Consider the following 20,928-nt stretch of genomic DNA (forward strand, 5'->3'; position numbering starts at 1 on the left):
TTGTAAATGTGAATTGGCACAGACTTTGCAAACATCGATTCAGATGGAAAATGCATATGCCCTTCAACCTGATGATACTACTCCAAAGGCTACCATACAAGTCGAAGTACTAGAATATAAGGATATATAAGAAGAGACATTATTATAACCTTGCTCACAGCAGGAGGAAAAACTGAGGAGAAAAGACGTCCAGGGTATAATTTGGATACACACACCGTAGACTATTAGACACCCGAGGGAGAGAGTGAATTACTAGTGCCAGAGCAGTGACTTGACAGCCAGGGAGGCCAGTGAGTGATGGAGACCACTGGTGGTGGGGAAGTAGGAAGAGTTAAGGGAGGCTAAAAACGGAAGCATACATTTATGGGGATTAGACAAGGATTTCTTAAACAAGATACCCAAAGTACCAAACTTAAAGGAAAAAAAAATGCATGTTTGATCACATTAAAATTAAAGAAATTTTAAACATGTATTTATCATATGACCCAGTATTTGGAATTTTGGACCTTTATCCTAGGAAAAAATGCAAACATGTTCATCCCCAAACCTGGTGTACAAATAAAGATCATAGTAGCTCATAGCTATTAGTTATAATAGCCAGAACCAGAAATCAGGCCAAATGTCCTTCCCCAGACGAATGGTTTAGCAACTGTGGTACATTGATATTATGGGGATATAATCGGCAATGAAAAGGAATAAACTTGTGTATGTGTGTGTATTGGAATTAAATTCAGGGCCTTGTGCATGCTAAACAAACACTGTACCACTGAGCTACACTCCCAACCCAGGAATGAACTGTTGATACACACAATAACTTGGATGAGTCCTGAGGGATTATACTGAGTGGGGAAAAAAAAGCCAATCTCAAAAAGTTACACACTATATGAATTCATTAACATTAGCATTCATTTTTCTTTCCTATTCTTTGGTACTGGAAACCTCATGTGTGCTAGGCAAACACTCTTCTACTGAGTTACATCTCTAGCCCTACTTAAATTTTATTTGAAATAAGGTCTTGCTAATGGTTCATGCTGGCCTCAAATTTGTGATCCTCCTCCCTTAGCCTCCCAAGTAGCTGGGTTATAGGCATATGCCACTGTGTCCAGCTATATAACATTCTTGAAATAAAATTATAAAGATGAGGAACAGATTAATGGTTGCCAGGGGGAAGGGATTGGAGGATGGATGAAGAGAGATGGGTGTCCCTTTGTTCCATGAGAGATCCTTGTGATGAAATAGTTATTTATGTTGGCTGTTTTAATGTGAATGTGGTCATGTGGATCTGCACGTGTGATAAAATTGCATGGAACTGAACACATACACACATGAATGCATGTCTAAATGCATGTCTAACTGATGAGATTCATCATCAGTTTGGCTGGATTTTATCAATGTCAATGTAGTTTTCTAGAATGTTAATGCTAGGGGAAACTGGATTTGTATTATATCATACAACTGCACTTGAATCTACAATTATCTCAGAATAGAAAGGGAGGGACTGGGGAGAAAGCTCAGTCGGTAGAGTGCTTGCCTTGCAAGCACAAGGCCCTGGGTTCGATCCCCAGCACTGGAAAAAAAAAAAAAAAGAAAGAAAGGGAGAAGAATTGGTTTAAAGTCTTAAAATGGGAAAAAAGTAATGGAAAAGCCAAGGAGAGCAAATGCTAACATGACAATGAAAATAATTTGGAGATTGACGTTCTCAAGTCAGGGAACAGAAATAAGAGAATAATAAAATACAAATAAATGTTATAATTATTTTTAGGTTAAGTATAAACTACATAGTATAAAGGCCACCTTGCCTCAGGTTTGTCTGTTTGCAAATAAATAATTATCTAGGATTAATTGCAATAGAAGCTTTAATATTTTTAAATTTCTTTTGGGAATATTTTCACAAGTTCATTATTACATAATTAAGCCAATGTGTTCAGTATTCTGTTGATGTCCTAAAACCATCTCTGTTCTTTATATATATATTTAGTTGTAGGTGGACACGATACCTTTATTTTATTTTTATGTGGTACTCAGGATCAAACCCAGGGCCTCAAGTGTGCTAGCTGGGTACTATACCACTGAGCCACAACCCGAGCCCTTGACCTCTGTTCTTAAAGGTAGTTTTTTTCCTCATATTCCTTTGTTAAATTGAAATGTAATGTACACACCATAAGATTGCCCCTTTAAAGGGTACAATTCAGTGAGTTTGGGTATATTTACAAGGTTGTGCAACCATGGATAATTTTTCACCCTAAAGTATAACATACCCATTAACCTTTATTTCCCATTGCTCCCTCCTTCCAGCCCCTGGCAACCTCTTTTCTACTTTCTGTCTTCCTGGATTTGCCCATTCTAAACATTTCATACAGATGGAACCATACAATATTTGGCATACAGATTAAGAATGATTTAATACATGTCAAGCTGGGCACAGTGGCACATGCCCATAATCCCAGCTACTCAGGAGGCGGAGGCAGGAAGATCACAAATTTGAAGCCAGCCTGGGCAACATAGCAAGACCCATCTATTAAGGGGGAAAAAAAAGTGTCAACAAGTACATGGACCTTGTTTAGATTCAAACAAACTAAAAATATTAATGAGTTATTTGAGAAAATTGAACACTGACTAAAAATTGATATTAGGATATTGTTAGCTTTTAAGGGTAATGAATTATATGTAAGTACTTCTTCAAAAAGAATCTTTTAGAGATACATAATGAACTATTTCATCATGAAATGATATGTTGTCTGTGGTTTCCTCCAAAGTAAATCAGGGTTGGTGGCAATTTGTGGGGATACAGATAAAGCAGAGTTGTCCATTTGAGAATGATGGTTTAAAGCAGGATTTTGGGTATGCTACTGAACCAGGTCCATTTTGTCTCCCATGCAGTATGTCAATCACTGAAATAGTTTTGCAAAAAAGAAAGAATTTATTCATAGTGGAGATGGGAGAGCAAGTTTCAAATCCACCTCTCCAAAGACCAGGTTTGTGGCTGCTTATGGGCTGAGGTGTGGGAAAAGGTGATTAGAGTTAAGAAGTACCTGTGGTCAGGGTATGGGTCATCAAGCTTTATCAACTATTACCATCATGACCTACACATCGAATGGGTCTCTAAAATTGGTGATTTTTAAAACTCAACTAAATACAAGCAACTTAAGAGCAAGTGAAGTAGGTTAACACTATAGGATTTATTTAGGTTTTCCCTCAGTTTAAGTTAAATGGGATCCTTTTACTTTTATCTCTATTTCTGGATATTTGGAATTTTCTATAACAAAATGGTTTTTGATATCTGAGGGAGTAGTTCGTCTCTTTAGATGTTCTCAATATTAATCCACTGATGATGTTTCTGACAGTCTTGTTGGTAGGGTGGGTTCTCTCCTTAATGAACACATTCCCAGTCTTATTCCTACATTCAACTACTGGTGTTTCGCAGTAATAGAGGTATCTATTTATTTTTTAAATCTCTCATTTTTTGGCAAGAGTTAATACATTTAATTATGAGATTGTTTTATGATATCTTATTTAAAGCAGAACCATTTTCTTATACTTTTTGATGTGGGGGAGATTTGCTTACAGCTCTTACCAGCAAAGTTCAAAAGGCATAGCTTTCAGGAACTGTGTTCGAGAGCACTTTAATTCAAAGAGTATTAAAGACCATTGTTGACCGATGTGATTTTAAAAGGTCAAAACTTTCCTTTTTGGGGGGCTGGAGTTGTGGCTCAGTGGTAGAGCACTTACCTGGCATGTGTGAGGCCCTGGGTTTGATCCTCAGCACAACATACAAATATATAAATAAAATAAAAGATTCATTGACAACTAAAAAATATTTTTTAAAAAACTTTCCTTTTAAAAAATTTTAAGAAAATGTCTTAAGGACACAGTTCATTACTTAATGAGCCTGATTTTGAAATTTTTAAGTAGTAGTAGGTATGTATATTTTTCAGGATCTATTTTTTAGGAATTAATACTCTTAAAATATTTAAGTGTAGTGGAGTTAAGGTGACTCAATACAACAGATACCCCAAATGCATCTAGTTATTTCAGAATTTGGTTCTTGAGTGTGGCTCATTAAATTTAAAATTTTGCTTACTTGTGCAGCTTATATATTAAACAGTTGCTTATTAATGATTCTATTACTAAGTTCTCACTTGCTTGTTTTTTCTGTTTTGAGAGCTCAAATTGATGGGCTTATCGTTATTGCAACTTTTAAAGTGAATTTCTAAAATCTACAAATATGAACATTATATTTCAACATCTTTAATAGGCTATTTGCTTTCTTTGGTTCCTCGAGGACTGAAGACTCCACATCATCTACTAAAAGATGAAAAATATGAGATTTAAGTTAATTTTTCCATCTAAAGTTCTTCCATATTGTCTCAGTTTTCTTTGTACAATACACTGAACTCCTTTTAAATATTTTAACTTTTAATATTGTTATGTAATATATATTTGACATATTAGTGTGTTACATTAAATGACCTTGATATTTCCTAAAAGACTATATCACCTTCTATTTTCTCATGTTATTTTCTTGATATTGATTGGTTTGATTCAGTCTCAATTTCACTGTTTTTGTTAGAAGTGGTAGAAGGTGACTTTTTTGTCTCTTCTTGTTGCCTCTTTCAAAGTAGAGGCCATAGTTGCTTCTCTAGGGAATTTTCTCAAGGCAGAACTTTAGAAACAAGGATGGTATGTCCTTTGCTTGCATTTTGGTCTCTTAGATTAAGGTCACTTCGCTGACAGTTCTAGCCTCTTAGGAAAGCTTCTCCTTGCAGTACTTTAAAAATCACAGAAAAAAGTTTTAGTTGATGTTCGCTTCATTGTTCCTTTTGAAGTATCTTTCTGATTGATTTATGGTGGAAGACTACTGATTTAGGTCTAATAATCTATGATGTCTTTGGAGGAAATACCATAAGTAATCCAGATCTTGCCCAGTGTTTCTTAAAGTGCCTATATCATTAACAAACATTGTGCTAATATTTGAGCCTTGGGTGGATAGTTGAGAGTGATACCTTGGACTTTGTCACCACACACGTCCTGAACTCCATTTGCCAACTTTGATGATCGTTTTAAGATAAACTGAATTTTAAGTATGTGTAGTTATCTATCCCCCTCTCCTTTTTGTTGTCTTTACTGCTTTCTTCCTAAATTAAAAAAGTGATATGAAAACTTTACCTACATTTCAGAGGAAATTTAAAATTTAGTCAATATTAAACAAATACCTAAAATAGTATTTTATGTATAGAGAATCTTTATATATTAAAAAATAGTGCCTGGGACTAATGAAAAAATGCTGAGGAAATAGGAAGGAATGAATAAACATTAGGAATTTGTGCCACATTCAAACTAGCTGGTTTATCTAATTAAAAAGATTATTCAAATTATTTAAAAACAAGGGGTTTTAAGATACCTAAAATTGACCCTGTTATTTGTCTTTGGGATTTTTCAATCATTTTGGATAGAATTATTTCAATAATACCTAGGACTTTTGCCGAGTTTATGAAGCAGTGAAGAGTGGGATTGTGATGGGAGGGACAGTGCTTGAGTCTCTGTTCTGTCCCTTGCTGACTCTGGGTTTGGGACACCGTGCTTTACCTTGATGAGCTTCAGTGGGGAAAAATTGTTAAATCACAGACTGTTTTAAGAATTAAAATGAAAACCAGGCAAATGTTCCTACTTGTATACAGACATGGAATGAGTGGTGTCTTTTTTTTTGAGTCTTTGGTCATGTAATCAAGTGTAATGGTGCCCTTTTGTGTATATTTTGGTGGTTTGACATGTTGGATAGATTGTGTACTGACTCCAGGGTCTTTTCATGAAATTAGGCTGTAGAGGGCTTACCTGGAGATCACTCATTGGTGAGTGAGAAGGCAGTGCTAATGTATGTCCATTTCTAACAGTGTCCTTTTTAATGGGTCACAGCATAACCATTTAACAGAGCATTAAAACCTTTAAGCAGCATTTAAAAATTCCTTTGCACCAGAGATCATATCAACATCATAATAGTGCTTGTTTCTGATTTTAAAAATAACATTTGGAAGATTTAAGTGTAAAGAAGAAATATAAACAACAACAACAAAAAAGCAAAAAATCCCCAGATTATTATTTCCCTCTTGTGGAAATAACCATTGACATATTGATATATTGCCTCTAATGTTTTTTCTCACCAGGTAGCTATTTTCACATACAATAACTTGAGTATTTGCCCCTGTCTATCTTACTACCTTTATTATTCAAGTTTTGGAGTATATATTTACAAGCAGTTATCTTAAGGATAAAATGACTTCCTGTAGACTGATGAACATAGTTGTAACTGTATTTTTGTAAGCTAAAGGGTCAACTTACGGAAGAGATAGGCATTGGCAGATCCAGTTATTAAGGTCCTGCTCTTGGTGGCCTTGGAGAGGATAATATTATGCACACTGTCCTCAACGATCCTTGTGAAATGGTGGGAGAGCCCAGGGAATTCAGGCTGACCTGACTGAATACCAGGTCCATTCATCATTCTCTGTGTGATGTTAGACAATCTCTTAACCTCTCTGGTCTCTGGTTTCCTATCTTTAAAATGGGATGAACAATGCCTGTCATTCAGGGCTGCTGTGGGAGTGAAGACAACAATAAAACTAAAACACCTGGCTCACTGTCTATGTAGGCACTGGATAAACCACAGAAGAAAACTAAGGCCTGGACTTTATAAAATTTAAACCTACATTATGAAGAGCATCTTACATCATGACAAACTAAGATAGCTTTTGTCAAAATGTTTATTTGTATAACTTGTCTTTCCCATTTCTTTTACAACTACATTACTACTAAAAGGGAAAGAAAAAATGATGCAGAAGTGGCCCTACCTTGAAGGTGCTCTGTGTTTCAACAGACCCCTCCACCAGTGGCACGGCTCACCTCATCCCTGGGGATCCTTACCAAAGCTCAGCAGGTCGACACACCTGGGTTAGGTCTCAGATTCCCAGATGACCTTCAAGGGACATTCACAGTTGAGGGCAGGGTCCAGTGGCCTTTGCTGAGAAAAAGTAAAATCCTTTTTACTGTACTTAAAAAAAATTTTTTTGATAATGAAAATAGCTTTGGTGATCCCTATTGTGGATGGGGGACTGTCTAGGGTGTAAATTCTAAAAACTTAAATTATTTCTTAAACATACAAATGTAAAGGAAAAAAAAAGTCAGTAGAAGGGGAAATCTGAGTACATCTGCAGAAATGCAATTTTGAGGCAACTTTCTAATCTTTTTTTTTCCAAATAAGACTACAAAGTTAGAAAATCCACTCGTGTCTGATCTAGGAGGAATTAGAGATGTAGACACATCCTAAATAAAAATACTAAGAGGGCAGTAGTAAGTTTTATAGTAGATATAAATACAATATGATATTAGGCAGGTTAGACACAGGGTATCTCAAAGGACATGATATCTGGGTGGTCTTGCAAGATGAGTGGAGGTTCTTCAGGTCCGGATAGCAGCCTCCCAGGCCTGGACGACTATACGCCAGACAGAGCACACAGTGTAATGCCCTTCAGAGACAGAAAGTGACTGGATGGTGGAGGGCATGAGGAAGTGGGTAGAGAGTAAACTTGGAGCCACTGTGATAGAACCAAGTTTGACTTTTTGAAAAGACGGCAGCATTTTTATTTCTATTACAGAGAAATTTTGAGATTGCTATATAATGAGCCAAAGCATGGAGAATAACAGAGCCAGTCTATATAAAACAATCTTTTTTAAACACAGAGAAGCATATTCACAATGGAATATTACTCAGCCATAAAGAAAAATGAAATTATGGCATTTGCTGGTAAATGGATGGAACTGGAGACCCATGCTACATGAAATAAGTCAATCCCAAAAGAACCAAAGCCTGAATGTTCTCTTTGATATGCAGATGCTGATTCACAATAGGTGGGGGTGGAGGTTCACCAGATTGGATGACAGTGGCAGGGGTTGGGGGGAGGTGATGAAAGGAAGTGGGGGAGGGGAATGGGAAAGACAGTAAAATGAATCAGGCATAACTTTCCTATGTTCATATGTGAATACATGACCTCCGTAACTCCAATCCTGTACAACAACAAGAATGGAAGTTACACTCCATGTATGTATGATTTGTTAAAATACATTCTGCTGTCGTGTATAACTAAAATGAATAAACAAACAAACAAACAAAAAAACACAAAGAAGACAAACATGCCCTTGCTGAAATCAGATCATTTTTAAGAAAGTGAGCAGTAGGGGCTGGGGAGATAGCTCAGTCGGTAGAGTGCTTGCCTTGTAAGCACAAGGCCCTGGGTTCGATCCCCAGCACCCAAAAAAAAAAAAAAAAAAGAAAGAAAGAAAGTGAGCAGTGCCCATTCTAGTCCAGCTTACGGGCAAATGCTTCAGAGGTGGTTTAACTCTGCCACCCACATCAGAAATGCATCAGCATAATAAACAACCCGAGTGGTATTACAGCTGAATGGAACTGGAATTGTTTGCCATTACTCTTCTTACAAAGCATTAAAATCAGTTACGGCCTCCATCACCGATGCCCCCTAAATCTCCACTAGTCACCACTGATTTGGGTTGGGTAAAGATAGCTTTGCAGAGATCAACTTATGGAAACGGCAAAAGAATACATATATCTTTATAAAACAAGCATAAAATATTATATGTTTATGTACTTCTCTTAAAAATTGGGACAGTGATACGAGACACTTTGATAGGGGATCAGGCAAGAAATAGGTAAGTAGAAAAATTGAAAACCTAAGACTCATATTATTCTTATTACATTATTTTCTCATTATTTCCTGATTTTTCCCTTTACTGGATCGGGAGGCAGAACACCAGGATTCCTGGTCCACCCTTAACACTTTCTATACCTCTGCCTCATCTCAGACGAGGTCCTTGACCTCAATTTCCTGATCTTTCAAATGAAAGGATTTTCAAATGGGTTCCACAGGATATAACAGAGCCACTTCAAGCCACTCTGGAAGATGAAGGGAGGCCTGCTGCCAAAGCTTCCCTTCAAACAGAGCAGCTTTGCTTTTATTTGTGTTGCAAGTTGGAACTATTACAAGATTTTTTTTTTTAGTTTTTACAAGTTTGAGAACCACTGAACTAGATAGTCCATAAGGGCCTATCTGGCTCAGAAACTATTTCCACATCTGTTCAATGGGGATCACAATATTTCCTTTGCTTAGGTTGTTGAGGTGTAAACAAGATATTCCATGTAGAGCAGAGCATATAGATCATGGGAACCACTGCAATGTTAGCCGTTATTCCCTATCTCCCTGCCAACAGATCCCACAAAAATCAGTGCTTTTCCTATGACTTATACATTGAATACAAAATGATGGCTTAAGAATTGCCTAATCCATCTGCTTTATACTAACAACATTATAAAAATGTCTTGAACATTTTCTTTTTAAATTTTCAATATTTATTATTTCTACTTTTTGTGCATTGTCTTTTCTCTCCTATAACTGAGTTTTCTTCTTATATATCAGCTTTGAAAAATAATTACAATGCACTTATAAAAGTTAATGTGTTGGTGTTCCAGACATGCTAGCTCGTGGGAAAGTGACATCAGTGTCCACTCATTAACCCTGCCCGCTGCAACCTGTTTGGAGCTGCTATTGATATTATCAAGGAGTAATGCCACCCTGCCACCATCCCTTCGCCAAATGAATTCATTTCAGGTAAGGGATATTCCTTACTAGGGTGTGGTTTCTCATTTTAACTTAAAATTGTTTTTTCAAGGATCCTGTCTTTCATAGGAGATTGCCCATGGAAACCCATATTTTCAAATAGCGGTAGTAATAACATAATGCATGTGTTGCCTTGCCTCCTTTTAAGTAATGAACAAATGGAGACTCAGAACTGATTAGGAAGTTGCCTAGCAGTGGCAGAACCCCATAGCTGTGTAACTTCAAGGCTTATTCTCTGAACCTCCATTTTCCCTGCCTCTTAAATAGCAAGAAGAAATAGCAAGAAGATCTGGCAACATCACTTGAGAATGCCCCTTCCCTCCTCCAAGTTTTGCCCTAGAATAAGGATATGGAACCATTACTATTGGCTTTACTCGTGTTAGCTGCCTGAAGTCAAAATCTTTAACCTGGATGGTATCCTCCCTCCTCCTAGCACCATTTCCCTCTCTTAGCACTTTCCACTCCCCTGGATATTTAATTGTGTTGCTTCCTGGTATAACCCAGTGCTGCATATAGACTGACCAGCAGGATGGTCATCAGGAAGACTCCCTTCCTAGTAGCCATCTAATTGTCATGTGAGAAGGCGAATGAGAATTAAGATGTTAAACTGGCAGTGGCAAATGCCTATTATCTCAGCAACTTAGCAAGACCCCCAAGCAATTTAATGAGACCCTGTCTCAAAATTTAAAAAAATAATAATAATTTTATAAAAGAGCTGGGGATATGGTTCAGGGGTTAAGCACCCCTGGGTTCAATCTCTGGTAACAACAACAAAAAAGAATTAAGATGTTAACTACTGGCTCAAGTTGTGGCCCTGTAGGTACTGAATGTAATTGAACACATCTGTGATTCATGACAATGAAAGAGTAATCACAAGCCATCAGATACTTGTGGGAAGGCCACATGTATTGCTGAGAAAGAATAAATAACTCTCTACCTCTGGAGAGTTGCAGATATATACAAAGATAACTTTTAGAGCAGTAAATATTTGGTACATCTCTGATATGTAGGCTAATGAGACATCTAAGATTTTCCTATGATATATCTTAAGAAATTGATTTTTAAAATAGCTGTTCCAATTTAATTTATATCTCTAATCTTTTGGAAATCTGTTGCATTGGTTGTCTCTATGATTTTCTACCTGTTTTTGAGCCTTGGGCATTGACAAAAAGTTCAGGTTTTGGCCTCCATATCTCTGTTTGTATTGAAGCTCCATCAGCTTCAATCCTGGACTCTTGATCAAGGGGACCTGAAGGGGCACCTTCTCCATGTGGAGGAGAGGAAAATGAGATCCAAAAAGATGGAGTGAGTTGACCTGGGAATTCCCTGCATTAGAGCCACATTGGACTTACCAGGCCTATGCCAGAGTTGCTCCCACCTCCCACCTACTGTAGTGCTTACTGAAGTCTTGGGAGCTGAGGGTGTGGGGTGTGAGTGGTGGATGGAGGCAGGTTGTATCTACTGGGTATGTCCACAATTGTACCCTTATTTTGTGGTGATTTATAGTTCTTTATTTGTATGCCTCCTTGAACTAGAAATGATTTAAAATTATGTAATACCAGTCCATGTTTTTTCTAAGTTTTGCTCAATGGATTAAACAGTGAATAACACAAAAGTTTATGTCAGGCCACAAACTTTAATGGAGGGAGTTACAAGAAACTTAACAGTAGTTATTTTGGGGGAGTGAAGCTGGAAGACTATTATTTTTTATTTCCCTCCCTCTCTCATGTACTGTTAGAAAACTTTATACTAGGGGTAAGTGAGCAGCAAGAGAGATGACTCTGACTTCTAGGATTTTATGGTATGTTGGGGGAGACAGGATAGTCATCCAAGTGTGATATAAATTGAGAGTAATTTTATTACAAAGTAAGCTCAACACAAGTGTTAAAAAGATAAAAGACAATAATCTAAACTAAGTTTGAGGGATTCGAGAAGAGGGCTAAGTTGCATTTCTTCATGAGACAGAGAAGGTCTGGTTCTCTGTAAGGATGCCCTCCCAGTTTCATGTAAACACAGGTGCGTGCGTGAAAGCCTGGCCAGCCTGTCATTGCTGGCATCAGCATGCTTTCAGCATCTTTAATCAAAGGAGCTCTCAAGTAGTCCAGACGTTAACTGCTGAATGTCCTCTTGGTGATTGTACTTCATCTGAGTTGAGGCTATTTGCTGAATGTTACTGTCCTGAGCACATATATACCCCGGCTTGAAAAATATAGAGAAACTTGGCAGAATATTATAAGCAGTGTCTGCTGAAGTTTATCCCTGCTTTTACCTCTGGAAAGATGTATCCTTATCAGGACATTCTAGGAATCAGCTTCCCTATGCAGGTCTTCACTCCAGACAAAGGATCAGTTAAAATGAGGAAGGTGTCTGTTGGAATTAGGAAGAGATGTTCTGCCTTTTCATCTTTGTGACACCTACTTACTCATTTATTATAATTGCAAGGAGTGGGGGCACTATTTGCCTATATTTGAGATTTATTTTTTTAATTAGAAACTCACTTTCAGGTACTTTTTTTTTGAGAGCTATTTTGGCAAGAGCTGTAAAGTAGTAGACTGACACTTGTTACAGATACCATCTTCACATTTCCAATTCTCTTACTTTTCAGACTGAGTTAGTCACTGTGAGCAATGCTGCTTTTTCTGCAAAGCTGTTATTTTAGGATTCTGATGCCACTCCTGCTGGAATTGTTATTACTGCCAAATCCCAAAGGGAAGGTTTTATCTTATTAATGAGCACTATTAACATAGATGAAATTTTGCCTTCTTGAATTACGCTATAACATTTCTCAGGCCAACAGGGATAGCTTTTCGTGGTAGTATTATAATTTTAGCTTCCACTCGGTTACAATACTATAATATCCCTAGTGTGACTATCAGCAAACAGAATGCAGGATTTGGTTGAGAATTGCTGACATATTGCTAAGCACTTATGTACTGTAGTTGTTGAAGCTTCAAGAAGAGAGATGAACTTACCATTCCTCATGTCATACTTAAAATTCTTCCATGGCTTCCTATTGCAAAAGAATAAAATACAAACTCTTTATCTTGGGCTGTGAGGCTGGGCACCATCTGGCCCTGCCTCCCTTTCTGACCTCTTCTCTTGCTTTCTCTTCCTGTCCTTCACTCTGATCTAGTCACACTGACTAGCCTTATTTCCCCCTCCTTATCACAGGCTGGTTCTGGCTATAGCATCTGTGCACTGGCTATTAGCTCTGCTCTAAGACTATTCTGCACTAAATCTTCGCCTGTCTGGCTTCTTATTGTCTTCCAGGTCTCAGCTCAGGTGTCTTCCCCAAGAGGCCTAACGTGACTCCTGCATTGAGTCCCTTTCTTCCTGTTACCACTACTTTATGACTTTCACCTTGTTTTTTCTTAGTACTTTTACAATTTGAAATGATTGGGTCATTTATTTCTCTTTTTCCATGACTAAAATGTATCTGTGTGAGAACGGGGAATGTCTGTTTTTGTTCAATATTGCACCAACAGAACTTAGAACAGTGCCTGAATGTAGAAAGTAGTTAATAAATGCTGGATGGCTCGATGGCTGAATAGATGCAAATTGGCCTGGCCATGGGGCACCCTAAAAATCTAAAAGACTGAGCTGAGGGAAGCAGAGGCATGAATAGCATAAATTCAAGGGCAAAAGCAGTTGCCCTATCTTTGCTGGGACAGGGCTGGACTCAAGGTAAAATCTAGATTTGAGATATTTCAATAACTTTGAGCAAAGGTGACTATAGGCATTGAAATTGCAGCGTTGGGTTTTGTACAAATGAGAAAGAGTTGAAGAAAAGTTCAGCCCTGAGAAAGATCTGGCAAGAGTCAGACCAGTGGAGTGCCTGGCATCTAGCACTGGGCTCCTGTGGGCCTTGGAGATCACAGCAGGGGAAATGGACTAAACTTTGGTGCCAGAAACTAACGTAGAAGGGTTTCAGAGGGCTCCTTGGAGTGGGCAGAGAGCTCCTTTGGAGTAGGCAGCTTGCAGCCTGGCACAGCCATTACTGTTACTAGTTTATTCCCCTCTGCATGCTTCAGACTTCTGGGGTGAGGTGGTACAAGGTCATTTCCATATCCATGTTGCTGTGCAGCTCTGGTTCCTAACCTGAAGTCCTATGAGGACAGCTTTGAATCTGACAGAGCCTCTGTCTAGAAGATGATACTTTAAATCAGGTTGAAATCAGGATGTGGCAATAGCTGCTGGTTGTCATCATGATCTGTATTTTCCCTAGAATTCTACCCTGTTAGAGCTAGAAGGACTAGCTACTCTACTGATAGGGAAACATACACAGGAAAGTTAAATGGATATTAAGAGACAAAAACTGATTTGTCTGTAGTGCTTTTGATGCTACAGAGGGTGCTGACTTTTTGGGGGGTAGAGAGAAGATCTTTCTATACTAGCATTTCTCTATTCCATGGGACACCTGTTCGTTAGGATACTATTAGTCATAATAAAATAGATACAAAATTAGAATAACTAAAATTTATGCAGTCTTTGAGTATTCTAGGTACTTTTCTTAATGATTTTCACTTATTAGCTCATTTTGTTTTTGAGATATCATCATGAGGAAGGTATATTATTATTTTCTTTTCACATATATAAAACTGAGCCAGAGAGATGAATTTGCCCAAGCTCACACAGCTAATAAATGGAGGGACACGAGGTACAAAACCTGGTTATAGAACTTCCCATTCTTAGCCACTGACTAGTGCTGCCTCTTTTAATAAGTTTGGTTAAATAAAGTTATAATTTTTAAACTATAAGATTTTTAGGGTGTTTCATGTGCTTAAAGGACAGTATGACACTATTGCTTAAAGAATATGGGAAATATATATAATTTCCCAAATATACTTGACATCAGAGAGAATTGTTCTAAGGGAATTGTATGGAACTGATGTTCTGTTCAGATGGTGAGAACAGTGTTCTGACCCACCTCTATAAAGGTTTGGGTGACCAAGACAGAGTGTTCTTTTGTACATTCTTAGTGCAGGCCTGCTCATTTCTATAGTTTCAGGGCTGATTACCATGAGGATAACATTTCCTCCTTTTGGTTACTAGCTGGTTCTCTTTCAGGTCAGGGCCACTTTGTTCCAAATGATATAACATGAAAGAGATCTCCCTTTTTTTTTTTCTTTCTAGTTTTTATTCTATTTTTTTTTATTGTAAACAAATGGGATACATATTGTTTCTCTGTTTGTACATGGTGTAAAGGCATACCATTTGTGTAATCATAAATTTACATAGGGTAATGTTGTTTGATTCATTCCGTTATTTTTTCCCTTCCCCCCACCCCTCCCACCCCTCTTTTCCCTCTATACAGTCCTTCCTTCCTCCATTCTTGCCCCCCTCCCTAACCCTAACACTAACCCCTCCCACCCCCCATTATGTGTCGTCATCCACTTATTAGCGATATCATTCATCCATTGGTTTTTTGAGATTGGCTTATCTCACTTAGCATGATATTCTCCAGTTTCATCCATTTGCCTGCAAATGCGATAATTTTATCATTCTTTATGGCTGAGTAATATTCCATTGTATATATATACCACATTTTCTTTATCCATTCATCAACTGAAGGACATCTAGTTTGGTTCCGCAATCTGGCTATTGTGAACTGAGCAGCTATGAACATTGATGTGGCTGTATCTCTGTAATATGCTGATTTTAAGTCCTTTGGGTATAGGCCAAGGAGTGGGATAGCTGGGTCAAATGGTGGGTCCATTCCAAGTTTTCTAAGGAGTTTCCACACTGCTTTCCAAAGTGGCTGCACTAATTTGCAGCCCCACCAGCAATGTATGAGTGTACCTTTCTTCCCACATCCTCGCCAACACCTGTTGTTGCTTGTATTCTTGATAATCACCATTCTAATTGGGGTGAGATGGAATCTTAGAGTGGTTTTGATTTGCATTTCTCTTATTACTAGAGATGTTGAACATTTTTCCAAATGTTTTTTGATTGCTTGTAGATCTTCTTCTGTGAAGTGTCTATTCATTTCCTTAGCCCATTTGTCGATTGGATTATTTGCATTCTTGGTGTAGAGTTTTTTGAGTTCTATATAGATTCTGGAGATTAGTGCTCTATCTGAAGTATGATTGGCAAAGATTTTCTCCCACTCTGTAGGCTCTTTCTTCGCATTGCTGATAGTTTCCTTTGCTGAGAGAAAGCTTTTTAGTTTGAATCTATCCCAGTTATTAATTCTTGCTTTTATTTCTTGTGCTATGGGAGTCCTGTTGAGGAAGTCTGGTCCTAAGCCGACATTTTGAAGCTCTGGACCTACTTTTTCTTCTATAAGATGCAAGGTCTCTGGTCTGATTCCGAGATCCTTAATCCATTTTGAGTTTAGTTTCGTGCATGGTGAGAGATATGGGTTTAGTTTCATTCTGTTGTATGTGGATTTCCAGTTCTCCCAGCACCATTTGTTGAAGAGGCTATCTTTTCTCCATTGCATATTTTTGGTCCCTTTGTCTAGTATGAGAAAATTGTATTTATTTGGGTTTGTGTCCGTGTCCTCTATTCTGTACCATTGATCCACCTTTCTATTTTGGTACCAATACCATGCCGTTTTTGTTACTATTGCTTTATAGTAGAGTTGAAGATCTGGTATTGCGATACTCCCTGCTTCACTCTTTCTGCCAAGGATTGCTTTGGCTATTCTGGGTTTTTTATTCTTCCAGATAAATTTCATAATTTCTTGCTCTATTTCTGTAAGGTACATCATTGGGATTTTAATTGGAATTGCATTAAATCTGTATAGAACTTTTGGTAGTATGGCCATTTTGACAATATTAATTCTTCCTATCCAAGAACATGGGAGATCTTTCCATCTTCTAAGGTTTTCTTTAATTTCTTTCTTTAGTGTTCTGTAGTTCTCATTGTAGAGGCCTTTCACCTCTTTTGTGAGATTGATTCCCAAGTATTTTATTTTTTTCGAAGCTATTGTGAATGGGGTAGTTTTCCTAATTTCTCTTTCTGAAGATTCATCGCTTATGTATAAAAATGCCTTAGATTTATGTGCATTGATCTTATATCCCGCTACTTTACTGAATTCACTTATGAGATCTAAAAGTTTTCTGGTGGAATTTCCTGGTTCCTCTAAGTATACAATCATATCATCAGCAAATAGGGATAGTTCTAGTTCTTCTTTTCCTATTCGTATCCCTTTAATTTCTTTGGTCTGTCTAATTGCTGTGGCTAGAGTTTCAAGGACGATATTGAAAAGAAGTGGTAAAAGAGGGCATCCCTGCCTTGTTCCAGTTTTTAGAGGGAATGCTTTCAGTTTTTCACCATTTAGAATGATATTAGCCATGGGCTTAGCATAGATGGCCTTTACAATGTTAAGGAATGTTCCCACTATCCCTATTTTTTCTAGTGTTTTGAGCATGAAGGGGTGCTATATTTTATCAAATGCTTTTTCTGCATCTATTGAAATAATCATGTGATTCTTGACTTTAAGTCTATTGATATGGTGAATGACATTTATTGATTTCCTGATGTTGAACCAACCTTGCATCCCTGGGATGAAACCCACTTGATCATGGTGCACTATCTTTTTAATATGTTTTTGTATGCGATTTGCTAAAATTTTGTTGAGAATTTTTGCGTCGATGTTCATTAAGGATATTGGTCTGAAATTTTCTTTCCTCGATGTGTCTCTGTCTGTTTTAGGTATCAGGGTAATATTGGCTTCATAGAATGAGTTTGGGAGGGTTCCCTCCTCTTCTATTTCATGGAATACTTTGAGAAGTATTGGAATGAGCTCTTCTTTAAAGGTTTTGTAGAACTCGACTGAGAACCCATCTGGTCCTGGACTTTTCTTTGTTGGTAGGCTTTTGATGACTTCTTCTATTTCATTACTTGAAATTGGTCTATTTAAATTGTGTATGTCCTCCTCGTTCAGTTTAGGCAATTCATATGTCTCTAGAAACCTGTTGATGTCTTCGAAATTTTCTATTTTGTAGGAGTATAGATTTTCAAAATAGCTTCTAATTATGTTTTGTATTTCAGTCGTGTCTGTTGTGATATTTCCTTGTTCATTCCGAATTTTAGTGATTTGGGTTTTCTCTCATCTTCTCTTTGTTAGTGTGGCTAAAGGTTTATCAATTTTGTTTATTTTTTCGAAGAACCAACTATTTATTTTGTCAATTTTTTGTATTGTTTCTTTTGTTTCAATTTCATTGATTTCAGCTCTGAGTTTAACTATTTCCTGTCTTCTACTACTTTTGGTCTTGGTCTGTTCTTCTTTTTCTAGGGCTTCGAGCTGTAGTGTTAGGTCGTTCATTTTTTGAGTTTTACTTCTTTTATTAAATGCGCTCCATGAAATAAATTTTCCTCTTAGTACTGCTTTCATAGTGTCCCAGAGATTTTGATATGATGTTTCTTTGTTCTCATTTACCTCTAAGAATTTTTTAATTTCCTTCCTAATATCTTCTGTTATCCATTCATCATATAATAGCATATTGTTTAATCTCCAGGTGTTGGAGCAGTTTCTGTTTTTTATTCTTTCATTTATTTCTAACCTCAATCCATTATGATCTGATAGAATACAAGGTAGTGTCTCTATCTTCTTGTATTTACTGACATTAGCTTTGTGGCATAATATATGGTCTATTTTAGAGAAGGATCCATGTGCTGCTGAGAAGAAAGTGTATTCACTCTTGGTTGGATGGTATATTCTATAAATGTCTGTTAAGTCTAAATTATTGATTGTGTTATTGAGATCTGTGGTTTCTTTGTTCAATTTTTGTTTGGAAGATCTGTCCAGTGGTGAGAGAGGCGTGTTAAAATCACCTAGTATTATTGTATTGTGGTCTATTTGGTTTCTAAAATTGAGAAGGATTTGTTTAACATACATGGATGAGCCACTGTTTGGGGCATAGATGTTTATGATTGTTATATCTTGCTGATTTATGCTTCCCTTAAGCAGTATGAAATGTCCTTCTTTATCCCTTCTGACTAACATTGGCTTGAAGTCCACATTATCTGAAATGAGGATGGATAATCCAGCTTTTTTGCTGAGTCCATGTGCATGGTATGTTTTTCCCCATCCTTTCACCTTTAGTCTATGGGTATCTCTTTCTAAGAGGTGAGTCTCTTGCAGGCAACATATTGTTGGATCTTTCTTTTTAATCCAATCTGCCAGTCTATGTCTTTTGATTGATGAATTCAGGCCATTAACATTCAGGGTTATTATTGAGATATGATTTGTATTCCCGGTCATTTGGTTCATATTTAAAATTTTATTTACTTATTTATTTATTTTTTGACACATCTTGGTTCCTGCTTTATTTGACAGTTCCTTTAGGATAGCTCCTCTCTTTGCTGATTTGCTTCTTTGTTTTTTATCTCTTCCTCATGAAATATTTTGCTGAGAATGTTCTGTAATGCTGGCTTTCTTTTTGTAAATTCTTTTAGCTTTTGTTTATCATGGAATGATTTTATTTCATCATCAAATTTGAAGGTAAGTTTTGCTGGGTATAAGATTCTTAGTTGGCATCCATTTTCTTTCAGAGCTTGAAAAATGTTGTTCCAGGCCCTTCTAGCTTTTAGGGTCTGGATTGAAAAATCTGCTGATATCCGTATTGGTTTCCCCCTGAATGTAATTTGGTTCTTTTCTCTCACAGCCTTTAAAATTCTGTCTTTATTTTGTATGTTAGGTATTTTCATTATAATGTGCCTTAGTGTGAGTCTGTTGTAATTTTGTGTATTTGGAGTCCTGTAAGCCTCTTGGACTTGATTTTCCATTTCATTCTTCAGATTTGGGAAATTTTCTGATATTATTTCATTGAATAGATTGTTCATTCCTTTGGTTTGTTTCTCTAAGCCTTCCTCAATCCCAATAATTCTCAAATTTGGCCTTTTCATGATATCCCATAGTTCTTGGAGATTCTGTTCATGATTTCTTACCATCTTCTCTGTTTGTTCAACTTTGTTTTCGAGGTTAAATATTTTGTCTTCAATATCTGAAGTTCTGTCTTCCAGGTGTTCTATCCTATTGGTTATGCTTTCTTTGGAGTTCTTAATTTGGTTTATTGTTTCCTTCATTTCAAGGATTTCTGTTTGGTTTCTTTTCAATATCTCTAACTCTTTATTGAAATGATCTTTTGCTTCCTGAATTTGCTCTGTTAACTGTCGATTGGTGCGGTTATTCAATGTCTGCATTTGCTCTTTCATCTCATCGTTTGCTTCCCTAATCATTTTAATTATGTACATTCTGAACTCCCTTTCTGTCATTTCTTCTGCCATGCTGTCATTGGATTTTATTGATGTAACATCTAGATTTGTTTGGGGCATTTTCTTCCCTTGTTTTCTCATATTGTTCAGGAATCAGTGGGTCATTAAGATATTGCAGATTTCCTCTATCGACTTATAATGTCCCTGAAGATTGCTAGTATATCCCCTCTTATCCTTCAGTAGCCTGAAGTCTTGGAGGAAGTTGATAATGCGGAGCTCCACGAAGAAGCTGCCTCTCTAGGGGTGGTGACCCTCAGGTGGGGTATATTTCCTGCTAGTGGGCAGAGGTGCCTCCACTTGTTGACCAATGGTCATCCAAAGGGGAACTAGGCTGCGGGCTGAGGCAAGGCCTGTTTGTGCCTGTGTCCCTGTGGAAAACCTCCCCCGGCAGGGAAGACTCACTTGGTGGGGACGTCTCGTTGGTCAGTTGCCCTCCTAGTGGTCCCCCTCAATCTACAACTACCACCTGGGCTGGGCTGTCTTCCTCTGCAACGTTCCCAGCGGCCCGGACCTACCTCCTGGACCTGGGAGCCTCACCCTCCGCAGGCGAGTCTCCTTAGGCTGCCTCTCCTCAGAGAACCTGCCCGCAGTCCTGGAAACTTTGCTCCGCCCCTAGGCATGTCTCTTTGCGGCTCTTCCAGCAAGAAGTCGCCTAGCTCCTGGGACCCTGCTCTGCACCTAATCGCCTGGCTATGCGGCTCCTCCTCTGAGCCTCCACCTGGAGCCCAGTATAATAGCTCCGAGACCCAGAGACCTGCCACACACCTCCTCCTGCGGACAGCTGCCCAGTTTCCGACGCAGTCACTAGGAGTCCAAGCAACTCACTTCGCGTCTCCTCCTCCCGCCAACCGCCCGTAGCCCAAGTCCAAGTCACTCCAAGTCCAAGTGACCCGCCCTGTTCCTCCTCCTCCTCCTCGGGGTAGCCCCCCCGGGTGTTCAGGAGCGGTGGCTCCGAGACCAAGTGACCTACCACGCTCTTCCTCCAGGCAGGCCACCAGTGTTCAGGAGCGGTCGCTTTTAGTCC

The 20,928-nt window shown here is 38.0% G+C and overlaps 1 protein-coding gene across 4 annotated transcripts in view; it reads left to right on the top strand.

Annotated features, from left to right (window-relative positions):
* The window catches only part of Ube3d (ubiquitin protein ligase E3D), a 170,051-nt gene that overhangs the window by 90,332 nt on the left and 58,791 nt on the right, over nucleotides 1–20,928 (top strand). For 3 of the 4 annotated variants that reach the window (XM_047557048.1, XM_047557049.1, XM_047557051.1), the window contains one exon: nucleotides 9,533–9,671. The exons of the other annotated variant lie outside the window; for it this stretch is intronic. In XM_047557048.1, coding sequence (XP_047413004.1) covers nucleotides 9,533–9,671 — 139 coding nt within the window. The remainder of the gene's footprint in view (nucleotides 1–9,532; nucleotides 9,672–20,928) is intronic. 4 annotated transcript variants of the gene reach the window in all.

The sequence above is a fragment of the Sciurus carolinensis genome, chromosome 7 (assembly GCF_902686445.1).
Source record: "Sciurus carolinensis chromosome 7, mSciCar1.2, whole genome shotgun sequence".
Lineage (NCBI taxonomy): Eukaryota > Metazoa > Chordata > Mammalia > Rodentia > Sciuridae > Sciurus > Sciurus carolinensis.